The sequence below is a fragment of the Oncorhynchus clarkii genome, chromosome 2, assembly GCF_045791955.1.
Source record: "Oncorhynchus clarkii lewisi isolate Uvic-CL-2024 chromosome 2, UVic_Ocla_1.0, whole genome shotgun sequence".
NCBI lineage: Eukaryota > Metazoa > Chordata > Actinopteri > Salmoniformes > Salmonidae > Oncorhynchus > Oncorhynchus clarkii.
This window is the reverse complement of record NC_092148.1, coordinates 94,975,812-95,002,433: the sequence shown is the minus strand read 5'-3', so window position 1 is coordinate 95,002,433 and position 26,622 is coordinate 94,975,812. Positions and strand designations below refer to the sequence as shown.

The window sequence follows — 26,622 nt, the reverse complement described above, 5'->3', positions numbered from 1 at the left end:
TCAATGATGTTGTTCGCCGCCATGCGGAACATATCCCAGTCCACAGTTCGAAGCATTCTTGAATTGTGGAATCCGTTTGGTCGGACCAGCGTTGTCAGCGATGTTATGTTGCCACAGTGTCAGATTGATCAAATTATTTATTTACCTTGGACAAAGCTAGGCCCAGGATCCCAAACGATATCCTCCGATGAGATTTACTTTTTTCTGTTTGAGCAGACTGTAACGTTTACAGAGAACCTGATCTCCATGAACATCAAGGAGATCATCTTTAAAAGTAATCCTTGTGTCTTATCAAACACTTGATCAATTGATCCATTTGACAAATAATGTCCACATCTTATACCCTGGAGGGTGGAGGGACATTCAGGCACATAATGTCCACATCTTATACCCTGGAGGTTGGAGGGACATTCAGGCACATAATGTCCACATCTTATACCCTGGAGGGTGGAGGGACAAACAGGCACATAATGTCCACATCTTATACCCTGGAGGGTGGAGGGACATTCAGGCACATAAAGTCCAACTTAAATTCATGTCAGTCCTTCCCTGATTCATTGTGTTATAGATCAGTGCAGAGTGTGTGTCAGGCTGTGTATGTCCTGATGGTCTGCTGTCTGATGGAAACGGAGGATGCATCAAGGAAGATCTATGTCCCTGTTCTCACAATGGAGTCTATTACCAACCTGGACATGTGCTCAAAGTAGACTGCAATACCTGGTAAAATCAACTTCTATCCCTCTTCTTCTTCTTCTTTGGATATGTCAAATGCTTCCCTCTAAAATCTCCCCATGTGATTATGTTTGCATCATTGTAGCACTTGCGAAGGCAGAAAATGGCATTGTACCAATAAGCAGTGTGATGGGATGTGTGCCATATATGGAGATGGGCATTTCATCACTTTTGATGAGGAAAGGTTCACTTTCAATGGAGATTGTGAATACATTCTTACTCAGGTAGGGCAATAATCATTTGTATTCATGATTTTCTTTGTATTTTATTAAAACCCCTACTTTATGTATGATGCACATATTTTCTAATTATGATTAAGTTGAAGTAATGATAATAACTAAGAGGTTTTCTGATTGTGTATTTGAAAACATCCTGCAGGACTACTGCAGCAACAATCCAAACGGTACCTTTAGAGTGATCACAGAGAACATTCCCTGTGGAACCACCGGCACCACCTGTTCCAAGGCCATCAAGCTCTTCTTGGGGGTAGGAACTACTGTTCATAAACGGCTTCAGACATGCATTAAAGGTACGATAGACAAGTCTGGACATTTGACTCAATGTCGACGCCGGTGGCTGTGAGTGTAATTGCATGCTGAACTCTGGATGCACTTATCTCGTCCCCTCCACGTGTTTTGTTAGCACACTAGATTGACAGGGCTCTCTGACGGAGTGTCTGCTTAGAATTATTGTCGGGCAGATTTGATAGCAGCACAAAAATCACCCCTATGTGTTTGGGTTAGCTATGTATTAGGGTTAGCTATGCATAAGAGTTAGTGTTAGCTATGTATTTGGGTTAGCTATGCATAAGAGTTAGTGTTAGCTATGTATTTGGGTTAGGGTTAGCTATGTATTAGGGTTAGGGTTAGCTATGTATTAGGGTTAGCTATGTATTAGGGTTAGCTATGTATTTGGGTTAGCTATGTATTTGGGTTAGCTATGTATTTGGGTTAGCTATGTATTTGGGTTAGGGTTAGCTACGTATTTGGGTTAGGGTTAGCTACGTATTTGGGTTAGGGTTAGCTATGTTTTAGGGTTAGGGTTAGCTATGTATTAGGGTTAGGGTTAGCTATGTATTAGGGTTAGGGTTAGCTGTTTATTTGGGTTAGGATTAGCTATGTATTTGGGTTAGGGTTTAGGGTTAGCTATGTATTAGGGTTAGGGTTAGCAATTTATTTTGGTTAGGGTTAGTTATGTATTAGGGTTAGTGTTAACTATGTATTAGGGTTAGGGTTAGCTATGTATTAGGGTTAGGGTTAGCTATGTATTTGGGTTAGGGTTAGCTATGTATTAGGGTTAGAATTAGCTATGTATTAGGGTTAGGGTTAGATATTTATTTGGGTTAGGGTTAGCTATGTATTAGGTTTAGGGTTAGCTATATATTAGGGTTATGGTTAGGGCTAGGGTTAGCTATGTATTAGGTTTAGGATTAGCAATGTACTAGGGTTAGAGTTAGCTATGTATTTGGGTTAGGGTTAAATATGTATTACGGTTAGGGTTAGCTATGTATTAGGGTTAGGGTTAGCTATGTATTAGGGTTAGGGTTAACTATGTATTAGGGTAAGGGTTAGCTATGTATTTGGGATAGGGTTTGATATGTATTAGGGTTAGGGTTAGCTATGTATTTGGGTTAGGGTTAGCTATGTTTTTGGGTTAGGGTTGGGGTTAGCTATGTATTAGGGTTAGGGTTAGCTGTGTATTAGGGTTAGGGTTAGCTATAGATTAGTTTTATTGTTAGCTATGTATTTGGTTTAGGGTTAGCTATCAGGTTTAGGATTAGCTATGTATTAGGGTTAGGGGTAGCTATGTATTAGGTTTAGGGTTAGGTTTAGCTATGTATTAGGGTTAGGGGTAGCTATGTATTAGGTTTAGGGTTAGGGTTAGCTATGTATTAGGGTTAGGGTTAGCTATGTATTAGGGTTAGGGTTAACTATGTATTAGGGTAAGGGTTAGCTATGTATTTGGGATAGGGTTTGATATGTATTAGGGTTAGGGGTAGCTATGTATTAGGGTAAGGGTTAGCTATGTATTAGGGTTAGGGTTAGCTATGTATTAGGGTTAGTGTTAGCTATGTATTAGGGTTAGGCTTAGCTATGTATTAGGGTTAGGGTTAGCTATGTATTTGGGTTAGGGTTAGGGTTAGCTATGTATTAGGGTTAGTGTTAGCTATGTATTAGGGTTAGGGTTAGCTATGTATTAGGGTTAGGGTTAGCTATGTATTAGGGTTAGGGTTAGGGTTAGCTATGTATTAGGGTTAGTGTTAGCTATGTTTTAGGGTTAGTGTTAGCTATGTATTAGGGTTAGGGTTAGCTATGTATTAGGGTTAGGGTTAGCTATGTATTTGGGTTAGGGTTAGCTATGTATTAGGGTTAGTGTTAGCTATGTTTTAGGGTTAGTGTTAGCTATGTATTAGGGTTAGGGTTAGCTATGTATTAGGGTTAGGGTTAGCTATGTATTTGGGTTAGGGTTAGCTATGTATTAGGGTTAGCTATGTATTAGGGTTAGCTATGTATTTGGGTTAGCTATGTATTTGGGTTAGCTATGTATTTGGGTTAGCTATGTATTTGGGTTAGGGTTAGCTACGTATTTGGGTTAGGGTTAGCTACGTATTTGGGTTAGGGTTAGCTATGTTTTAGGGTTAGGGTTAGCTATGTATTAGGGTTAGGGTTAGCTATGTATTAGGGTTAGGGTTAGCTGTTTATTTGGGTTAGGATTAGCTATGTATTTGGGTTAGGGTTTAGGGTTAGCTATGTATTAGGGTTAGGGTTAGCAATTTATTTTGGTTAGGGTTAGTTATGTATTAGGGTTAGTGTTAACTATGTATTAGGGTTAGGGTTAGCTATGTATTAGGGTTAGGGTTAGCTATGTATTTGGGTTAGGGTTAGCTATGTATTAGGGTTAGAATTAGCTATGTATTAGGGTTAGGGTTAGATATTTATTTGGGTTAGGGTTAGCTATGTATTAGGTTTAGGGTTAGCTATATATTAGGGTTATGGTTAGGGCTAGGGTTAGCTATGTATTAGGTTTAGGATTAGCAATGTACTAGGGTTAGAGTTAGCTATGTATTTGGGTTAGGGTTAAATATGTATTACGGTTAGGGTTAGCTATGTATTAGGGTTAGGGTTAGCTATGTATTAGGGTTAGGGTTAACTATGTATTAGGGTAAGGGTTAGCTATGTATTTGGGATAGGGTTTGATATGTATTAGGGTTAGGGTTAGCTATGTATTTGGGTTAGGGTTAGCTATGTTTTTGGGTTAGGGTTGGGGTTAGCTATGTATTAGGGTTAGGGTTAGCTGTGTATTAGGGTTAGGGTTAGCTATAGATTAGTTTTATTGTTAGCTATGTATTTGGTTTAGGGTTAGCTATCAGGTTTAGGATTAGCTATGTATTAGGGCTAGGGGTAGCTATGTATTAGGTTTAGGGTTAGGTTTAGCTATGTATTAGGGTTAGGGGTAGCTATGTATTAGGTTTAGGGTTAGGGTTAGCTATGTATTAGGGTTAGGGTTAGCTATGTATTAGGGTTAGGGTTAACTATGTATTAGGGTAAGGGTTAGCTATGTATTTGGGATAGGGTTTGATATGTATTAGGGTTAGGGGTAGCTATGTATTAGGGTAAGGGTTAGCTATGTATTAGGGTTAGGGTTAGCTATGTATTAGGGTTAGTGTTAGCTATGTATTAGGGTTAGGCTTAGCTATGTATTAGGGTTAGGGTTAGCTATGTATTTGGGTTAGGGTTAGGGTTAGCTATGTATTAGGGTTAGTGTTAGCTATGTATTAGGGTTAGGGTTAGCTATGTATTAGGGTTAGGGTTAGCTATGTATTAGGGTTAGGGTTAGGGTTAGCTATGTATTAGGGTTAGTGTTAGCTATGTTTTAGGGTTAGTGTTAGCTATGTATTAGGGTTAGGGTTAGCTATGTATTAGGGTTAGGGTTAGCTATGTATTTGGGTTAGGGTTAGCTATGTATTAGGGTTAGTGTTAGCTATGTTTTAGGGTTAGTGTTAGCTATGTATTAGGGTTAGGGTTAGCTATGTATTAGGGTTAGGGTTAGCTATGTATTTGGGTTAGGGTTAGCTATGTATTAGGGTTAGTGTTAGCTATGTATTATGGTTAGGGTTAGCTATGTATTTGGGTTAGGGTTAGGGTTAGCTATGTATTTCGGTTAGGGTTAGGGTTAGCTATGTATTAGGGTTAGGGTTAGCCATGTATTTTGGTTAGGGTTACATATGTATTAGGTTTATTGTTAGGGTTAGCTATGTATTAGGGTTAGGCTTAGCTATGTATTAGGGAAAGGGTTAGCTATGTATATGGGTTAGGGTTAGCTATGTTTTTGGGTTAGGGTTGGGGTTAGCTATGTATTAGGGTTAGGGTTAGCTGTGTATTAGGGTTAGGGTTAGCTATATATTAGTTTTAGGGTTAGCTATGTATTTGGTTTAGGGTTAGCTGTGTATTAGGGTTAGGGTTAGCTGTGTATTAGGGTTACGGTTAGCTATGTATTTGGGTTAGGGTTAGGGTTAGCTATGTATTAGGGTTAGGGTTAGCTATGTATTAGGGTTAGGGTTAGCTATGTATTTCGGTTAGGGTTAGCTATGTATTAGGGTTAGTGTTAGGGTTAGCTATGTATTAAGTTTAGGGTTAGCCATGTATTTTTGTTAGGGTTAGCTATGTATTAGGGTTAGGGTTAGCTGTTTATTTGGGTTAGGATTAGCTATGTATTTGGGTTAGGGTTTAGGGTTAGCTATGTATTTGGATTATGGTTAGCTATGTTTTGGGGTTTGGGTTAGCTATGTATTAGGGTTAGTGTTAGGGTTAGCAATTTATTTCGGTTAGGGTTAGGGTTAGCTATGAATTAGGGTTAGGGTTAGCTATGTATTTGGGTTAGGGTTAGCTATGTATTTGGTTTAGGGTTAGCTATGTATTAGGGTTAGTGTTAGCTATGTATTAGGGTTAGGGTTAGCTATGTATTAGGGTTAGTGTTAGGGTTAGCAATTTATTTCGGTTAGATTTAGGGTTAGCTATGTATTAGGGTTAGGGTTAGTTATGTATTAGGGTTAGGGTTAGTTATGTATTAGGGTTAGGGTTAGTTATGTATTAGGGTTAGGGTTAGCTATGTATTTGGGTTAGGGTTAGCTATTTATTTGGGTTAGGGTTAGCTATGTATTAGGTTTAGGATTAGCTATGTACTAGGGTTAGGGTTAGCTATGTATTAGGGTAAGGGTTAGCTATGTATTTGGGATAGGGTTTGATATGTATTAGGGTTAGGGTTAGCTATGTATTTGGGTTAGGGTTAGCTATTTATTTGGGTTAGGGTTAGCTATGTATTAGGGTTAGGGTTAGCTGTGTATTAGGGTTAGGGTTAGCTATATATTAGTTTTAGGGTTAGCTATGTATTTGGTTTAGGGTTAGCTGTGTATTAGGGTTAGGGTTAGCTGTGTATTAGGGTTACGGTTAGCTATGTATTTGGGTTAGGGTTAGGGTTAGCTATGTATTAGGGTTAGGGTTAGCTATGTATTAGGGTTAGGGTTAGCTATGTATTTCGGTTAGGGTTAGCTATGTATTAGGGTTAGTGTTAGGGTTAGCTATGTATTAAGTTTAGGGTTAGCCATGTATTTTTGTTAGGGTTAGCTATGTATTAGGGTTAGGGTTAGCTGTTTATTTGGGTTAGGATTAGCTATGTATTTGGGTTAGGGTTTAGGGTTAGCTATGTATTTGGATTATGGTTAGCTATGTTTTGGGGTTTGGGTTAGCTATGTATTAGGGTTAGTGTTAGGGTTAGCAATTTATTTCGGTTAGGGTTAGGGTTAGCTATGAATTAGGGTTAGGGTTAGCTATGTATTTGGGTTAGGGTTAGCTATGTATTAGGGTTAGAATTAGCTATGTATTAGGGTTAGGGTTAGATATTTATTTGGGTTAGGGTTAGCTATGTATTAGGTTTAGGGTTAGCTATATATTAGGGTTATGGTTAGGGCTAGGGTTAGCTATGTATTAGGTTTAGGATTAGCAATGTACTAGGGTTAGAGTTAGCTATGTATTTGGGTTAGGGTTAAATATGTATTACGGTTAGGGTTAGCTATGTATTAGGGTTAGGGTTAGCTATGTATTAGGGTTAGGGTTAACTATGTATTAGGGTAAGGGTTAGCTATGTATTTGGGATAGGGTTTGATATGTATTAGGGTTAGGGTTAGCTATGTATTTGGGTTAGGGTTAGCTATGTTTTTGGGTTAGGGTTGGGGTTAGCTATGTATTAGGGTTAGGGTTAGCTGTGTATTAGGGTTAGGGTTAGCTATAGATTAGTTTTATTGTTAGCTATGTATTTGGTTTAGGGTTAGCTATCAGGTTTAGGATTAGCTATGTATTAGGGTTAGGGGTAGCTATGTATTAGGTTTAGGGTTAGGTTTAGCTATGTATTAGGGTTAGGGGTAGCTATGTATTAGGTTTAGGGTTAGGGTTAGCTATGTATTAGGGTTAGGGTTAGCTATGTATTAGGGTTAGGGTTAACTATGTATTAGGGTAAGGGTTAGCTATGTATTTGGGATAGGGTTTGATATGTATTAGGGTTAGGGGTAGCTATGTATTAGGGTAAGGGTTAGCTATGTATTAGGGTTAGGGTTAGCTATGTATTAGGGTTAGTGTTAGCTATGTATTAGGGTTAGGCTTAGCTATGTATTAGGGTTAGGGTTAGCTATGTATTTGGGTTAGGGTTAGGGTTAGCTATGTATTAGGGTTAGTGTTAGCTATGTATTAGGGTTAGGGTTAGCTATGTATTTCGGTTAGGGTTAGCTATGTATTAGGGTTAGTGTTAGGGTTAGCTATGTATTAAGTTTAGGGTTAGCCATGTATTTTTGTTAGGGTTAGCTATGTATTAGGGTTAGGGTTAGCTGTTTATTTGGGTTAGGATTAGCTATGTATTTGGGTTAGGGTTTAGGGTTAGCTATGTATTTGGATTATGGTTAGCTATGTTTTGGGGTTTGGGTTAGCTATGTATTAGGGTTAGTGTTAGGGTTAGCAATTTATTTCGGTTAGGGTTAGGGTTAGCTATGAATTAGGGTTAGGGTTAGCTATGTATTTGGGTTAGGGTTAGCTATGTATTTGGTTTAGGGTTAGCTATGTATTAGGGTTAGTGTTAGCTATGTATTAGGGTTAGGGTTAGCTATGTATTAGGGTTAGTGTTAGGGTTAGCAATTTATTTCGGTTAGATTTAGGGTTAGCTATGTATTAGGGTTAGGGTTAGTTATGTATTAGGGTTAGGGTTAGTTATGTATTAGGGTTAGGGTTAGTTATGTATTAGGGTTAGGGTTAGCTATGTATTTGGGTTAGGGTTAGCTATTTATTTGGGTTAGGGTTAGCTATGTATTAGGTTTAGGATTAGCTATGTACTAGGGTTAGGGTTAGCTATGTATTAGGGTAAGGGTTAGCTATGTATTTGGGATAGGGTTTGATATGTATTAGGGTTAGGGTTAGCTATGTATTTGGGTTAGGGTTAGCTATTTATTTGGGTTAGGGTTAGCTATGTATTAGGGTTAGGGTTAGCTGTGTATTAGGGTTAGGGTTAGCTATATATTAGTTTTAGGGTTAGCTATGTATTTGGTTTAGGGTTAGCTGTGTATTAGGGTTAGGGTTAGCTGTGTATTAGGGTTACGGTTAGCTATGTATTTGGGTTAGGGTTAGGGTTAGCTATGTATTAGGGTTAGGGTTAGCTATGTATTAGGGTTAGGGTTAGCTATGTATTTCGGTTAGGGTTAGCTATGTATTAGGGTTAGTGTTAGGGTTAGCTATGTATTAAGTTTAGGGTTAGCCATGTATTTTTGTTAGGGTTAGCTATGTATTAGGGTTAGGGTTAGCTGTTTATTTGGGTTAGGATTAGCTATGTATTTGGGTTAGGGTTTAGGGTTAGCTATGTATTTGGATTATGGTTAGCTATGTTTTGGGGTTTGGGTTAGCTATGTATTAGGGTTAGTGTTAGCAATTTATTTCGGTTAGGGTTAGGGTTAGCTATGAATTAGGGTTAGGGTTAGCTATGTATTTGGGTTAGGGTTAGCTATGTATTAGGGTTAGAATTAGCTATGTATTAGGGTTAGGGTTAGATATTTATTTGGGTTAGGGTTAGCTATGTATTAGGTTTAGGGTTAGCTATATATTAGGGTTATGGTTAGGGCTAGGGTTAGCTATGTATTAGGTTTAGGATTAGCAATGTACTAGGGTTAGAGTTAGCTATGTATTTGGGTTAGGGTTAAATATGTATTACGGTTAGGGTTAGCTATGTATTAGGGTTAGGGTTAGCTATGTATTAGGGTTAGGGTTAACTATGTATTAGGGTAAGGGTTAGCTATGTATTTGGGATAGGGTTTGATATGTATTAGGGTTAGGGTTAGCTATGTATTTGGGTTAGGGTTAGCTATGTTTTTGGGTTAGGGTTGGGGTTAGCTATGTATTAGGGTTAGGGTTAGCTGTGTATTAGGGTTAGGGTTAGCTATAGATTAGTTTTATTGTTAGCTATGTATTTGGTTTAGGGTTAGCTATCAGGTTTAGGATTAGCTATGTATTAGGGTTAGGGTTAGGTTTAGCTATGTATTAGGGTTAGGGGTAGCTATGTATTAGGTTTAGGGTTAGGGTTAGCTATGTATTAGGGTTAGGGTTAGCTATGTATTAGGGTTAGGGTTAACTATGTATTAGGGTAAGGGTTAGCTATGTATTTGGGATAGGGTTTGATATGTATTAGGGTTAGGGGTAGCTATGTATTAGGGTAAGGGTTAGCTATGTATTAGGGTTAGGGTTAGCTATGTATTAGGGTTAGTGTTAGCTATGTATTAGGGTTAGGCTTAGCTATGTATTAGGGTTAGGGTTAGCTATGCATTTGGGTTAGGGTTAGGGTTAGCTATGTATTAGGGTTAGTGTTAGCTATGTATTAGGGTTAGGGTTAGCTATGTATTAGGGTTAGGGTTAGCTATGTATTAGGGTTAGGGTTAGGGTTAGCTATGTATTAGGGTTAGTGTTAGCTATGTTTTAGGGTTAGTGTTAGCTATGTATTAGGGTTAGGGTTAGCTATGTATTAGGGTTAGGGTTAGCTATGTATTAGGGTTAGCAATTTATTTCGGTTAGGGTTAGGGTTAGCTATGAATTAGGGTTAGGGTAATTTATTTCGGTTAGGGTTAGTTATGTATTAGGGTTAGTGTTAACTATGTATTAGGGTTAGGGTTAGCTATGTATTAGGGTTAGGGTTAGCTATGTATTTGGGTTAGGGTTAGCTATGTATTAGGGTTAGAATTAGCTATGTATTAGGGTTAGGGTTAGATATTTATTTGGGTTAGGGTTAGCTATGTATTAGGTTTAGGGTTAGCTATATATTAGGGTTATGGTTAGGGCTAGGGTTAGCTATGTATTAGGTTTAGGATTAGCAATGTACTAGGGTTAGAGTTAGCTATGTATTTGGGTTAGGGTTAAATATGTATTACGGTTAGGGTTAGCTATGTATTAGGGTTAGGGTTAGCTATGTATTAGGGTTAGGGTTAACTATGTATTAGGGTAAGGGTTAGCTATGTATTTGGGATAGGGTTTGATATGTATTAGGGTTAGGGTTAGCTATGTATTTGGGTTAGGGTTAGCTATGTTTTTGGGTTAGGGTTGGGGTTAGCTATGTATTAGGGTTAGGGTTAGCTGTGTATTAGGGTTAGGGTTAGCTATAGATTAGTTTTATTGTTAGCTATGTATTTGGTTTAGGGTTAGCTATCAGGTTTAGGATTAGCTATGTATTAGGGTTAGGGGTAGCTATGTATTAGGTTTAGGGTTAGGTTTAGCTATGTATTAGGGTTAGGGGTAGCTATGGGTTAGGTTTAGGGTTAGGGTTAGCTATGTATTAGGGTTAGGGTTAGCTATGTATTAGGGTTAGGGTTAACTATGTATTAGGGTAAGGGTTAGCTATGTATTTGGGATAGGGTTTGATATGTATTAGGGTTAGGGGTAGCTATGTATTAGGGTAAGGGTTAGCTATGTATTAGGGTTAGGGTTAGCTATGTATTAGGGTTAGTGTTAGCTATGTATTAGGGTTAGGCTTAGCTATGTATTAGGGTTAGGGTTAGCTATGTATTTGGGTTAGGGTTAGGGTTAGCTATGTATTAGGGTTAGTGTTAGCTATGTATTAGGGTTAGGGTTAGCTATGTATTAGGGTTAGGGTTAGCTATGTATTAGGGTTAGGGTTAGGGTTAGCTATGTATTAGGGTTAGGGTTAGCTATGTTTTAGGGTTAGTGTTAGCTATGTATTAGGGTTAGGGTTAGCTATGTATTAGGGTTAGGGTTAGCTATGTATTTGGGTTAGGGTTAGCTATGTATTAGGGTTAGTGTTAGCTATGTTTTAGGGTTAGTGTTAGCTATGTATTAGGGTTAGGGTTAGCTATGTATTAGGGTTAGGGTTAGCTATGTATTTGGGTTAGGGTTAGCTATGTATTAGGGTTAGTGTTAGCTATGTATTAGGGTTAGGGTTAGCTATGTATTTGGGTTAGGGTTAGGGTTAGCTATGTATTTCGGTTAGGGTTAGGGTTAGCTATGTATTAGGGTTAGGGTTAGCCATGTATTTTGGTTAGGGTTACATATGTATTAGGTTTATTGTTAGGGTTAGCTATGTATTATGGTTAGGCTTAGCTATGTATTAGGGAAAGGGTTAGCTATGTATATGGGTTAGGGTTAGCTATGTTTTTGGGTTAGGGTTGGGGTTAGCTATGTATTAGGGTTAGGGTTAGCTGTGTATTAGGGTTAGGGTTAGCTATATATTAGTTTTAGGGTTAGCTATGTATTTGGTTTAGGGTTAGCTGTGTATTAGGGTTAGGGTTAGCTGTGTATTAGGGTTACGGTTAGCTATGTATTTGGGTTAGGGTTAGGGTTAGCTATGTATTAGGGTTAGGGTTAGCTATGTATTAGGGTTAGGGTTAGCTATGTATTTCGGTTAGGGTTAGCTATGTATTAGGGTTAGTGTTAGGGTTAGCTATGTATTAAGTTTAGGGTTAGCCATGTATTTTTGTTAGGGTTAGCTATGTATTAGGGTTAGGGTTAGCTGTTTATTTGGGTTAGGATTAGCTATGTATTTGGGTTAGGGTTTAGGGTTAGCTATGTATTTGGATTATGGTTAGCTATGTTTTGGGGTTTGGGTTAGCTATGTATTAGGGTTAGTGTTAGGGTTAGCAATTTATTTCGGTTAGGGTTAGGGTTAGCTATGAATTAGGGTTAGGGTTAGCTATGTATTTGGGTTAGGGTTAGCTATGTATTTGGTTTAGGGTTAGCTATGTATTAGGGTTAGTGTTAGCTATGTATTAGGGTTAGGGTTAGCTATGTATTAGGGTTAGTGTTAGGGTTAGCAATTTATTTCGGTTAGATTTAGGGTTAGCTATGTATTAGGGTTAGGGTTAGTTATGTATTAGGGTTAGGGTTAGTTATGTATTAGGGTTAGGGTTAGTTATGTATTAGGGTTAGGGTTAGCTATGTATTTGGGTTAGGGTTAGCTATTTATTTGGGTTAGGGTTAGCTATGTATTAGGTTTAGGATTAGCTATGTACTAGGGTTAGGGTTAGCTATGTATTAGGGTAAGGGTTAGCTATGTATTTGGGATAGGGTTTGATATGTATTAGGGTTAGGGTTAGCTATGTATTTGGGTTAGGGTTAGCTATTTATTTGGGTTAGGGTTAGCTATGTATTAGGGTTAGGGTTAGCTGTGTATTAGGGTTAGGGTTAGCTATATATTAGTTTTAGGGTTAGCTATGTATTTGGTTTAGGGTTAGCTGTGTTTTAGGGTTAGGGTTAGCTGTGTATTAGGGTTACGGTTAGCTATGTATTTGGGTTAGGGTTAGGGTTAGCTATGTATTAGGGTTAGGGTTAGCTATGTATTAGGGTTAGGGTTAGCTATGTATTTCGGTTAGGGTTAGCTATGTATTAGGGTTAGTGTTAGGGTTAGCTATGTATTAAGTTTAGGGTTAGCCATGTATTTTTGTTAGGGTTAGCTATGTATTAGGGTTAGGGTTAGCTGTTTATTTGGGTTAGGATTAGCTATGTATTTGGGTTAGGGTTTAGGGTTAGCTATGTATTTGGATTATGGTTAGCTATGTTTTGGGGTTTGGGTTAGCTATGTATTAGGGTTAGTGTTAGGGTTAGCAATTTATTTCGGTTAGGGTTAGGGTTAGCTATGAATTAGGGTTAGGGTTAGCTATGTATTTGGGTTAGGGTTAGCTATGTATTTGGTTTAGGGTTAGCTATGTATTAGGGTTAGTGTTAGCTATGTATTAGGGTTAGGGTTAGCTATGTATTAGGGTTAGTGTTAGGGTTAGCAATTTATTTCGGTTAGATTTAGGGTTAGCTATGTATTAGGGTTAGGGTTAGTTATGTATTAGGGTTAGGGTTAGTTATGTATTAGGGTTAGGGTTAGTTATGTATTAGGGTTAGGGTTAGCTATGTATTTGGGTTAGGGTTAGCTATTTATTTGGGTTAGGGTTAGCTATGTATTAGGTTTAGGATTAGCTATGTACTAGGGTTAGGGTTAGCTATGTATTAGGGTAAGGGTTAGCTATGTATTTGGGATAGGGTTTGATATGTATTAGGGTTAGGGTTAGCTATGTATTTGGGTTAGGGTTAGCTATTTATTTGGGTTAGGGTTAGCTATGTATTAGGTTTAGGATTAGCTATGTACTAGGGTTAGAGTTAGCTATGTATTTGGGTTAGGGTTAAATATGTATTACGGTTAGGGTTAGCTATGTATTAGGGTTAGGGTTAGCTATGTATTAGGGTTAGGGTTAGCTATGTATTAGGGTAAGGGTTAGCTATGTATTTGGGATAGGGTTTGATATGTATTAGGGTTAGGGTTAGCTATGTATTTGGGTTAGGGTTAGCTATGTTTTTGGGTTAGGTTTGGGGTTAGCTATGTATTAGGGTTAGGGTTAGCTGTGTATTAGGGTTAGGGTTAGCTATATATTAGTTTTATTGTTAGCTATGTATTTGGTTTAGGGTTAGCTATCAGGTTTAGGATTAGCTATGTATTAGGGTTAGGGGTAGCTATGTATTAGGTTTAGGGTTAGGTTTAGCTATGTATTTGGGTTAGGGTTACGGTTAGCTATGTATTTGGGTTAGGGTTAGGGTTAGCTATGTATTTCGGTTAGGGTTAGGGTTAGCTATGTATTAGGGTTAGGGTTAGCCATGTATTTTGGTTAGGGTTAGCTATGTATTAGGGTTAGGGCTAGCTGTTTATTTGGGTTAGGATTAGCTATGTATTTGGTTTAGGGTTTAGGGTTAGCTATGTATCTGGATTATGGTTAGCTATGTTTTGGGGTTTGGGTTAGCTATGTATTAGGGTTAGTGTTAGGGTTAGCTATGTATTAGGGTTAGGGTTAGCTATGAGTTAGGGTTAGCTATGTATTTGGGTTGGGGTTAGCTATTTTATTAGGGTTAGAGTTAGCTATGAGTTGGGGTTAGCTATGTATTAGGGTTAGGGTTAGCTATTTATTTGGGTTAGGGTTAGCTATGTATTAGGTTTAGGGTTAGCTATATATTAGGGTTATGGTTATGGTTAGGGTTAGCTATGTATTTGGGTTAGGGTTAAATATGTATTACGGTTAGGGTTAGCTATGTATTAGGGTTAGGGTTAGCTATGTATTAGGGTTAGGGTTAACTATGTATTAGGGTAAGGGTTAGCTATGTATTTGGGATAGGGTTTGATATGTATTAGGGTTAGGGTTAGCTATGTATTTGGGTTAGGGTTAGCTATGTTTTTGGGTTAGGGTTGGGGTTAGCTATGTATTAGGGTTAGGGTTAGCTATGTTTTTGGGTTAGGGTTGGGGTTAGCTATTTTTTTGGGTTAGGTTTGGGGTTAGCTATGTATTAGGGTTAGGGTTAGCTGTGTATTAGGGTTAGGGTTAGCTATATATTAGTTTTATTGTTAGCTATGTATTTGGTTTAGGGTTAGCTATCAGGTTTAGGATTAGCTATGTATTAGGGTTAGGGTTAGCTGTGTATTAGGGTTAGGGTTAGCTATAGATTAGTTTTATTGTTAGCTATGTATTTGGTTTAGGGTTAGCTATCAGGTTTAGGATTAGCTATGTATTAGGGTTAGGGTTAGCTATGTATTAGGGTTAGGGTTAGCTATGTATTTGGGTTAGTGTTAGCTATGTATTAGGTTTAGGTTTAGCTATGTATTTGGGTTAGGGTTAGCTATGTATTAGGGTTAGGGTTAGGGTTAGAGTTACCTATATGTTCGGTTTAGGGTTAGCTATGTATTAGGGTTAGTTTTAGTTATGTATTAGGGTTAGGGTTAGCTATGTATTAGGGTTAGGGTTAGCTATGTATTAGGGTTAGGGTTAGCTATGTATTAGGTTTAGGGTTAGCTATAAATTAGGGTTAGGATTAGCTATAAATTAGGGTTAGGATTAGGGCTGGCTATGTATCTGGGTTATGTATTAGGGTTAGGGTTAGCTATGTATTAGGTTTAGGGTTACCTATGAATTAGGGTTAGGATTAGGGTTAGCTATGTATCTGGGTTAGGGTTAGCTATGTATTAGGGTTAGGGTTAGCTATGTATTAGAGTTAGGGTTAGCTATGTATTTGGGTTAGAGTTAGCTGTGTATTACGGTTAGGGCTTGCTATGTTTTAGGGTTAGCTATCTATTTGGGTTAGGGTTAAGGTTAGCTATGTATTTGGGTTAGGGTTAGGGTTAGGGTTAGCTATATGTTCGTTTTAGGGTTAGCTATGTATTTTGGTTAGGGTTAGGGTTAGCTATGTATTAGGGTAAGGGTTAGCTATGTATTTGGGATAGGGTTTGATATGTATTAGGGTTAGGGTTAGCTATGTATTTGGGTTAGGGTTAGCTATGTTTTTGGGTTAGGGTTGGGGTTAGCTATGTATTAGGGTTAGGGTTAGCTATGTTTTTGGGTTAGGGTTGGGGTTAGCTATGTTTTTGGGTTAGGGTTGGGGTTAGCTATGTATTAGGGTTAGGGTTAGCTGTGTATTAGGGTTAGGGTTAGCTATATATTAGTTTTATTGTTAGCTATGTATTTGGTTTAGGGTTAGCTATCAGGTTTAGGATTAGCTATGTATTAGGGTTAGGGTTAGCTGTGTATTAGGGTTAGGGTTAGCTATAGATTAGTTTTATTGTTAGCTATGTATTTGGTTTAGGGTTAGCTATCAGGTTTAGGATTAGCTATGTATTAGGGTTAGGGTTAGCTATGTATTAGGGTTAGGGTTAGCTATGTATTTGGGTTAGTGTTAGCTATGTATTAGGTTTAGGTTTAGCTATGTATTTGGGTTAGGGTTAGCTATGTATTAGGGTTAGTTTTAGTTATGTATTAGGGTTAGGGTTAGCTATGTATTAGGGTTAGGGTTAGCTATGTATTAGGGTTAGGGTTAGCTATGTATTAGGTTTAGGGTTAGCTATAAATTAGAGTTAGGATTAGCTATAAATTAGGGTTAGGATTAGGGCTGGCTATGTATCTGGGTTATGTATTATGGTTAGGGTTAGCTATGTATTAGGGTTAGGGTTACCTATGAATTAGGGTTAGGATTAGGGTTAGCTATGTATCTGGGTTAGGGTTAGCTATGTATTTGGGTTAGAGTTAGCTATGTATTCGGGTTAGGGTTAGCTATGTATTTGGGTTATGGTTAGGGTTAGCTATGTATTAGGGTTAAGGTTATCTATGTATTAGGGTTAGGGTTAGCTATGTATTAGAGTTAGGGTTAGCTATGTATTTGGGTTAGAGTTAGCTGTGTATTACGTTTAGGGCTTGCTATGTTTTAGGGTTAGCTATCTATTTGGGTTAGGGTTAAGGTTAGCTATGTATTTGGGTTAGGGTTAGGGTTAGGGTTAGCTATATGTTTGTTTTAGGGTTAGCTATGTATTTTGGTTAGGGTTAGGGTTAGCTATATGTTCGTTTTAGGGTTAGCTATGTATTAGGGTTAGGGTTAAATATGTATTACGGTTAGGGTTAGCTATGTATTAGGGTTAGGGTTAGCTATGTTTTTGGGTTAGGGTTAAATATGTATTAGGGTTGGTGTTAGGGTTAGCTATGTATTAGGGTTAGGGTTAGCTATGTATTAGGGTTAGGGTTAGCTATGTATTGGGGTTAGGGTTAGGGCTAGCTATGTATTAGGGTTAGGGTTAGCTATGAGGGTTAGCTATGTATTAGGGTTAGGTTTAGCTATGTTTTAGGGTTAGGGTTAGCTATGAGGGTTAGCTATGTATTAGGGTTAGGTTTAGCTATGTATTAGGGTTAGGGAAGGCTATGTATTAGGGTTAGGGTTTGGGTTAGCTATGTATTTGGGCTAGGGTTAGGGTTAGCTATGTATTTGGGTTAGGGTTAGCTATGTATTAGGGTTAGGGTTAGGGTTAGGGTTAGGGTTAGGGTTAGTGTTAGCTATGTATTAGGGTTAGGGTTAGCTATGTATTAGGGTTAGGGTTAGCTATGTATTAGGGATAGGGTTTGCAATGTATTTAGGTTAGGGTTAGGGTTAGCTATGTATTCGGAGAGTAGAATTTCAAATCGACATGTTGTATCTGTGTACAAACTGGATAATCCCAGCACCACCACAGTGTAAATGCAGGACCACCACAGTGTTAACCTGGATGGTGTAAAACCCAGCACCACCACAGTGTAAAACCCAGCACCACCACAGTGTAAAACCCAGCACCACCACAGTGTAAAACCTAGGACCACCGCAGTGTAACCCTGGATGGTGTAAAACCCAGCACCACCACAGTGTAAAACCCAGCACCACCACAGTGTAACCCTGGATAGTGTAAAACCCAGCACCACCACAGTGTAACCCTGGATAGTGTAAAACCCAGCACCACCACAGTGTAAAACCCAGCACCAACACAGTGTAACCCTGGACGGTGTAAAACCCAGCACCACCACAGTGTAACCCTGGATAGTGTTAAATCCAGCACCACCACAGTGTAAACCTGTCTACTAGTATTACATTAGCAATTAACACTTTCTGTTTCTGTCTTTCAGAGCAATGAGATCATACTAGCAGATGAATCTGTAAAAGTAATCAAACAAGAGAACGAGGTTGACGTGCCATACCAGGTCCACTCTATCGGTCTCTATGTTGTTGTTGAGGCTGAAAATGGCCTGATCCTCATGTGGGACAAGAAGAATAGCCTGTTCATCAAACTCAGCTCTACCTTCCAGGTGAGTGACTAGAATAGGACATTTTGAACCAGTGATTGCACTGTATCTTTGTTTAGCAATTGCATTGGCTTACAAAACAATGTGATGTTTGATTATCTACTTCAAGTTATTATTTCTAAATGTTGAATTTCCTTCCAGGGCCAAGTGTGTGGTCTGTGTGGAAACTACGACGGTAATGGAAAGAACGACTTCACGTCCAGAAACCAGGAAGTGGTTGTTGAAGCTCTGGAGTTTGGGAACAGCTGGAAAGTGTCACCCAGTTGCCCCAACGCTGATGTCATAAAAAACCCATGCACTTTAAGATCATACAGGCAGTCCTGGTCTCTGAAACGCTGCAGCATCATCACCAGTAACGTTTTCTCAGCCTGCCACTCACAGGTACAGTACACAGCAGATACTATTCAATGTAGATTCAATACCAAAGTTGTTAGGAAGTCGACGTAGTCTATATAAACGAAGATAAAAAGACACACATATATACAGCAAATACTTCAATAGAGACGACAGCAGATACATTCAATAGAGACTACAGCAGATACATTCAATAGAGACTACAGCAGATACATTCAATAGAGACTACAGCAGATACATTCAATAGAGACTACAGCAGATACATTCAATAGAGACTACAGCCGATACATTCAATAGAGACAACAGCAGATTGATTCAATAGACAGTACAGCAGATACATTAGAGACTACAGCAGATACATTCAATAGACAGTACAGCAGATACATTCAATAGAGACTACAGCAGATACATTCAATAGACAGTACAGCAGATACATTCAATAGACAGTACAGCAGATACATTCAATAGACAGTACAGCAGATACATTCAATAGACAGTACAGCAGATACATTCAATAGACAGTACAGCAGATACATGCAGTTGGCAGGTTCAAATAAGCTGTCTGTACAAAGGCTATGACTTGTGTATCTTGGCTACATTGGTATTTACATTTGGTGAAAATTGTAATTTTCTGTTCAAAGTCTAAGCCGTTGGGTGGGGTTACATATGGAATTGTTTTAAGATGGTCATACGATTGATTATTTAGATATTTCCTTTTGAATTTAAGGACCCCTTTAGTTTTCAAATATATATATAATATATATATTAAAAAATAAAAAATATTAAATATTGAATTTGGTCCTTACCTCTACAGGCCATCGCAACACATTCATAACTGGCAAAATAAACTGTAAAAAATAAATCATAAGGAATAAGATTTTGAAGTGTCTAGATTTAAGAACGCTCAATATTTTTTGGGGGAGGGGGGGGGTACATATTTAACCCCTTATTTCTGTTGCCACAAAACGACCTCCATACTTCCATTTGTTTGCGTGGCTTACCTTCACCATCTTGTTCACAGGAGTCTCCCCTTTCTATAGAGTGGTCATAATAGTTTCTAGGCCAAACCATACAGGCGCAACAGACGTTTCTGTGAAAAGACAGATTTTCGGGACGTCTTGTGGTCTATAACTCAGCCACTGTTCACCGCAGATGCAGAAGGCCGACATGGCGGATGTGATGGATTGAGAAGCAGTCCGTGCAAAAAACCTGATATCTCTAGCTTAAATTGACAGCTTGTGAGAAGGATTTATGATGTTACTTAGATCGACGCACAGGTGTATCAATAAACGCTTAAGGATTAATAGCCTAAATCGCTCTGGATGTTGGAGCTATTTGTTGAATGGGGAACTTGACCTTCATCAAGGTTTATTTGTGAGTAAATCTGGCTTTGAAAATAACCTGTTCTTACCCAGCCACTGACCTCTCTGCACGTTACTGCAGTACAGGTCGTAGAAAAGTTAATCTGTAATATAAATATGGACTTGAGTTGTGAGTCAGGAGACTGAGGGCTCAACTCTAAAAGGGCTAGATTCCCTTTTCGGGCTATCCACCTTTAAAAAGCTATATTTCCGTGTTCGTGGAGACCACATTCATGGTAAACTCTGCATTTGTTGGCTCAGTCGCGCTGTAACACGGATTGAATCTAGGTCTTAAAGGCTGTATTTACAATTCCTAACAACCTAAATCTGATTTTCTTTTTATAGTCAATCTTTTTTTCTGACTGTCCACACAAAGTCAGATAGACATTAAATATGAAAATAATTGGTAAAAGATCGAACTGCCTGTGTAAACGCAGTCTTTTTTTCTGACTGTCTGCTAGTCGTTTTCCATATCAGATTTGTTCATTCACACTGTTGTAGGCTCTGAAGTAGCACCACAGATGCAATGATAATTTCCTGTCCATCACATTTTGGGGTGGTTGTCATGGTAATGGCAGGTTGTCATGGTAATGGCAGGTCATGTGCATGAAACAACCCACTTTAGAGCAAAAACATCAGATCTGAGCGTCCAGGCAGAGACCGCATGGAGAATTGGGTTTGAATCAGGATTGAGATCCACATATGGAAGTGGTATAGATCAGAGCTCAAAACATCAGATTCCATGTGTTTTTTGTTTGCTGTTTACACATTAAGGACAAGATCAGATAGGTATTAAATATGAAAATAATTGGTAAACGATCTGAATTGAACTGCCCGTGAAAACGCAGCCAAAGTGGAAGTGCATAAGTACAAGAGGTTAAGGCTTCAACAAGAGTTCATTTACCTCACAGCTTCAGGGTCATAATAACAATCATATGGAGGAATTTATAACGAACATTCATTTTGTAGCACAAGTCTTGGGCTAACAGGTTTCCAATAAGGTCACACAATGACAAGCAGAGTTGCATGATGGAAAAATTGCAATCTTTCCAATAAAATTGGTTTGTCAATAATCATGTGAATGTCCACACAGTCACCATAAAAGACAACAACAAAAGTAATACTAAACAGATAACAGAAACTAAAAGTCAACCATCCAAGCCAATAATAATCATAGTCAATAATTAATCTGTAGTCTCTTCAACAAGCTGGGCAATGCATTGAATAAATAAATGATGGCTTAATGCATCTTCCTAAAAGGTGGACCCCACGCCATTCCATGATGCCTGTGTGAGGGACTCGTGTGCCTGTGACACTGGGGGAGACTGCGAGTGTTTCTGTACAGCTGTAGCAGCCTACGCCCAGGCCTGTAACGAGGCAGGGGCTTGTATCAAGTGGAGAACACCAGATATCTGCCGTGAGTCATTTGCTTTGAGTGGGACAATTGATTGATGGATAGGTGGGATTGTTTAGCTATCGGGACAAAATACCAATTTATGATTTGAATGTGTAACTGTTCAATCAATCCTCTTTTAGGACCCTGGTTCAGTTAAAATGTGACATGTTTTAATTTCACCAGCTCTGTTCTGTGATTTCTACAACCCTATTGGTGAGTGTGAGTGGCATTATAATCCGTGTGGATACCCCTGTATGAAGACCTGCAAGAATCCCTCAGGAACATGCTCCAGTCAGATCCCTGCACTGGAAGGTAACTAAGAGCCCTTCATAACAGCTTGGCCGTTTGATTTACAATTTACATTCCAAGTTGTTAAACAAAAGTACAGTATAAAATATGTAATGCCTCCCCCTCCCTTGTTCATCTGTACTGAAAACTAAATACAAATATTGAAACATCATATCCATTACAGCTTTGGTGTTAAAACTAGATACCATGAGGATGATCTAATCTGTGCAGGTGTCCTGGATTAAATTGACTGTTTTTATCTTAAAGGTTGCTATCCAAAATGTCCTTCGGCCCAGCCTTATTTGGAAGAAAGTACCATGAAGTGTGTCACTAAGAAGGACTGTGGTTGCTACGATGGAGATGGAACTCATTACAATGATGGAGAGGTTATACCTTCTAAGGAGAACTGTCAGACATGGTATGTTTTCAGATCAACATTTTGATAAATACAAAGATACTGTATTTACATTACATAGGGTTTAATACCGTTTGGTATAAGCCTTAAGGTAGCCTGTATTTCTGGTCAGATAAGGCAATGTAAATAGTCCACCTACAAAGAGGTTTACCTACCATTCAATTGATTTTGATTTTCAAAGATTGTGATTTGACCTGTTAATACCTTATTGTGAATATAACATGTAACATTGTTTTGTACTTCATTACAAATAGCTCTTAATATCTTATTCGACTTTGAAAGGTACTGTAACCTCCTTCTTTATTTTTCAAGTCGTTGCTCATCAACTGAGGTCAGATGCAGCTATGATGTCCAAGGTAAGTGAAACCACTACAAACTGAAACATTAGCCTACATTATTACCAAGAAGTAACATGACAAGATGATTACATGATAATAACTGAAACATAAGCCTACATTATTACCAAGAAGGTAACATGACAAGATGATTGCATGATAATAACTGAAACATAAGCCTACATTATTACCAAGAAGGTAACATGACAAGATGATTGCATGATAATAACTGAAACATAAGCCTACATTATTACCAAGAAGGTAACATGACAAGATGATTACATGATAATAACTGAAACATAAGCCTACATTATTACCAAGAAGGTAACATGACAAGATGATTGCATGATAATAACTGAAACATAAGCCTACATTATTACCAAGAAGGTAACATGACAAGATGATTGCATGATAATAACTGAAACATAAGCCTACATTATTACCAAGAAGGTAACATGACAAGATGATTACATGATAATAACTGAAACATTAGCCTACATTATTACCAAGAAGGTAACATGACAAGATGATTACATGATAATAACTGAAACATAAGCCTACATTATTACCAAGAAGGTAACATGACAAGATGATTACGTGATAATAACTGAAACATTAGCCTACATTATTACCAAGAAGGTAACATGACAAGATGATTACATGATAATAACTGAAACATAAGCCTGAATTATTACCAAGAAGGTAACATGACAAGATGATTACGTGATAATAACTTGTGTTCTCTGTGAAAACACTATTGCAGCTTGCTATTGTTTATACGACGGCAGAACATACCCGTATGGAGCGACCATATATCACACATCTGACGGTGATGGGACCTGTATTACTGCCACCTGCAAAGAGAACGGAACCATTGTCCGGATTATGAACCCCTGTCCCAGCACCCCAACTCCAACAACTACACCAAGTGTTACAACAACACAGATATCCACTCAAGCACCGACCACATTTGTTTTCTCAACTCCTGCCACTACCCCAACCACAACCACAACCCCTACCACTACCCCAACAACAACCCCTACTGCTACCCCCACAACAACCCCTACCACCTTCACAACCCCTACAACTACCCCCACAACAACCATTACACTGACAACAACCCCTTCCACTACCCCCACAACAACCCCTACTTCACCAACACCCACTTTACCCACTACTACTCCACACTGCCTGACCAACACTGTCTGTGAATGGTCAGACTGGATTAGCAAATACTATCCCTCTGTTGGACCAGAAGGAGGAGATTATGAAACCATAGAAAATATAAGGAAATCTGGTATAGATATTTGTAGCCAAGCTAAGGATGTAGAATGCAGAGCCAAAGACAACATCTATGTTCCTTTGGCCGAACTAGGTCAAAATGTTGAATGCAATCCCTCAGTTGGACTGATATGCCACAACAAGGATCAAGGCATCCCACCAATGTGCTACAACTATGAGATCAGAGTCAGATGTTGTGTTGATGTTGTTGATGTTTGTAGCAATGGGACAACTACCACCTCAGAAAGGCCCACAACAACCATTACAACATCATCAACTACCCGAACAACAACAACAACAACAGAAAGTCCAACAACAACAACTACCCCAACAACAAGAACAACAACAACCATTACAACAACAACTGCTACCACTACCCCAAAATCAAAATCTACCACTACCCCAACATCAAAACCTACCACTACCCCAACATCAACTCCTACCACTACCCCAACATCAACTCCTACCACTACCCCAACATCAACTCCTACCACTACCCCAACATCAACTCCTACCACTACCCCAACATCAACTCCTACCACTACCCCAACATCAACTCCTACCACTACCCCAACAACTACTGCAACTACTTCAACAACTAAACCTACCACTACCCCAACAACAACTCCTACCACTACCCCAACAACAAATCCTACCACTACCCCAACAACTACTCCTACCACTACCCCAACAACAAATCCTACCACTACCCCAACAACAACTCCTACCTATACTCCAACAACTACTTCAGCTGCTTCAACAACAACTACTACCACTACCCCAACAACAACTCCTACCACTACCCCAACAACAAATCCTACCACTCCCCCAACAACAACTCCTACCACTACCCCAATAACTACTTCAGCTGCTTCAACAACCACTCCTACCTCTACCCAAACAACAACTCCTAACTCTACCCCAACAACTCCTACCACTACCCCAACAACAACTCATACCTCTACCCCAACAACTACTTCAGCTGCTTCAACAACCACTCCTACCTCTACCCCAACAACAACTCCTAACTCTACCCCAACAACAACTCCTACCACTACCCCAACAACAACTCCTACCTCTACCCCAACAACATCTCCTACCACTACCCCAACAACTAGTCCTACCACTACTCCAACAACAACTCCTACCACTACCCCAACAACTACTACAGCTACTTCAACAACCACTCCTACCACTACCCCAACAACAAATCCTACCACTACCCCAACAACAACTCCTACCACTACCCCAACAACAAATCCTACCACTCCCCCAACAACAACTCCTACCAATACCCCAACAACTACTTCAGCTGCTTCAACAACAACTACTACCACTACCCCAACAACAACTCCTACCACTACCCCAACAACAACTCCTACCACTACCCCAACAACTACTTCAGCTGCTTCAACAACCACTCCTACCTCTACCCCAACAACAACTCCTAACTCTACCCCAACAACAACTCCTACCACTACCCCGACAACAACTCCTAACTCTACCCCAACAACAACTCCTACCACTACCCCGACAACAACTCCTACCTCTACCCCAACAACATCTCCTACCACTACCCCAACAACAACTCCTACCTCTACCCCAACAACAACTCCTACCTCTACCCCAACAACAACTCCTACCACTACACCAACAACAACTCCTACCACTACACCAACAACAACCCATACCACTACCCCAACAACAACCCCTACCACCACCCCAACAACAACCCATACCACTACCCCAACAACAACCCCTACCACCTCTCCAACAACAACCCATATCACTACCCCAACAACAACCCATATCACTAACCCAACACCCTCTACCACTACTCCAACAACAACCCATATCACTAACCCAACACCCTCTACCACTACCCCAACAACAACCCATATCACTAACCCAACAACCCCTACCACCACCCCAACAACAACCCATACCACTACCCCAACAACAACCCATATCACTAACCCAACAACCCCTACCACCACCCCAACAACAACCCATACCACTACCCCAACAACAACCCATATCACTAACCCAACACCCTCTACCACCACCCCAACCACAAATCCTACCACATTATGTTTTTGCACATACAAAAATCTAAATTTCCCTGCTGGTAAGTGATAAGTTTCCTTCATTAAAATGATAAATTCTGACTACATATTGCATTCCTACACTTCATTTAATATCTATTCATTACTAATATTATGTTTATGTTTAGGTTCCTTGATATATAATGAGACTGATGGGGCAGGCTGGTGTTTTACCTCCTACTGTAACTCAAGTTGTGTTGTTGAGAAACAAGCCAGACCATGTCCCTCTACGACCCCAGCTACAGTCAGCACTGTCTCAACTACAGTCAGCACTGTCTCAACTACAGTCAGCACTGTCTCAACAACAACAGAAGCTACACATTCTACAACATCTACATTGTCCCCGACTACACCTTACACGGGCTGTGAATATGTCTTTCCACCAAGAAAGGTAATGAAATAAAATAAACATAATTATTGTGTTTCTTAGTTCATAGTGTGTGTAGTTCATAGTGTTGTGTAGTTCATAGTGTTGTGTAGTTCATAGTGTTGTGTAGTTCACAGTGTTGTGTAGTTCACAGTGCTGTGTAGTTCATAGTGTTGTGTAGTTCATAGTGTTGTGTAGTTCATAGTGTTGTGTAGTTCATAGTGTTGTGTAGTTTATAGTGTTGTGTAGTACGTAGTGTGTTTACTTTCAGGACTAAAACATACATTTTCAACTTTAGGATGGTGAGACTTGGAAGACAGACAACTGCACTACTCAGACTTGCCACAGGGGTGTAATAACCACAACGTTTGTGGTCTGTGAGTCTGTAGAAAAGCCTGTGTGTGAAAATGGATACCCACCAGTGAAACTCTATGACGAATCAGGTTGCTGCTATCACTACGAATGTGAATGTAAGTTCAAAACGTTTTTTTTTATTATCTACAAATACTTATTACTCCAAGTTTACTTGTTTTAAAGACGTCCTCCAGTGATTTTTTAACTTTTCCTGTTGAAAGTGATATCCCAAGTATAAATAAAGTAAAGTTCACATACTAAAGAAAATATAAAGTAAAGAAATACAAAATGTTTTGAACAAAATCGTTTTTTTTTGACACAACTGCAAACTTCAAGGAGTTGGTCTGATCCAGTGGCGCAACTTTGGTTTTAGAAGTGGGGGGGAATATTGGAGTAGGACTTTAAACTCTTGTATTGATGAGTGATCTATCTATTTGTTACCTTCTATCCCTCAGGTATATGTGTTAAATGAGGTGAAAAGG

General features: G+C 39.0%; 1 protein-coding gene across 1 annotated transcript in view; it reads left to right on the top strand.

Moving 5' to 3' along the window:
• Positions 1–26,622, top strand: part of LOC139376614 (mucin-2-like) — an 84,226-nt gene that overhangs the window by 34,623 nt on the left and 22,981 nt on the right. The window contains exons 22-33 of the mRNA XM_071119397.1: positions 569–720; positions 818–956; positions 1,111–1,218; positions 17,708–17,887; positions 18,026–18,265; positions 20,860–21,016; positions 21,179–21,307; positions 21,551–21,701; positions 22,011–22,054; positions 22,797–25,442; positions 25,548–25,810; positions 26,085–26,256. Coding sequence (XP_070975498.1) covers positions 569–720; positions 818–956; positions 1,111–1,218; positions 17,708–17,887; positions 18,026–18,265; positions 20,860–21,016; positions 21,179–21,307; positions 21,551–21,701; positions 22,011–22,054; positions 22,797–25,442; positions 25,548–25,810; positions 26,085–26,256 — 4,381 coding nt within the window. The remainder of the gene's footprint in view (positions 1–568; positions 721–817; positions 957–1,110; positions 1,219–17,707; positions 17,888–18,025; positions 18,266–20,859; positions 21,017–21,178; positions 21,308–21,550; positions 21,702–22,010; positions 22,055–22,796; positions 25,443–25,547; positions 25,811–26,084; positions 26,257–26,622) is intronic.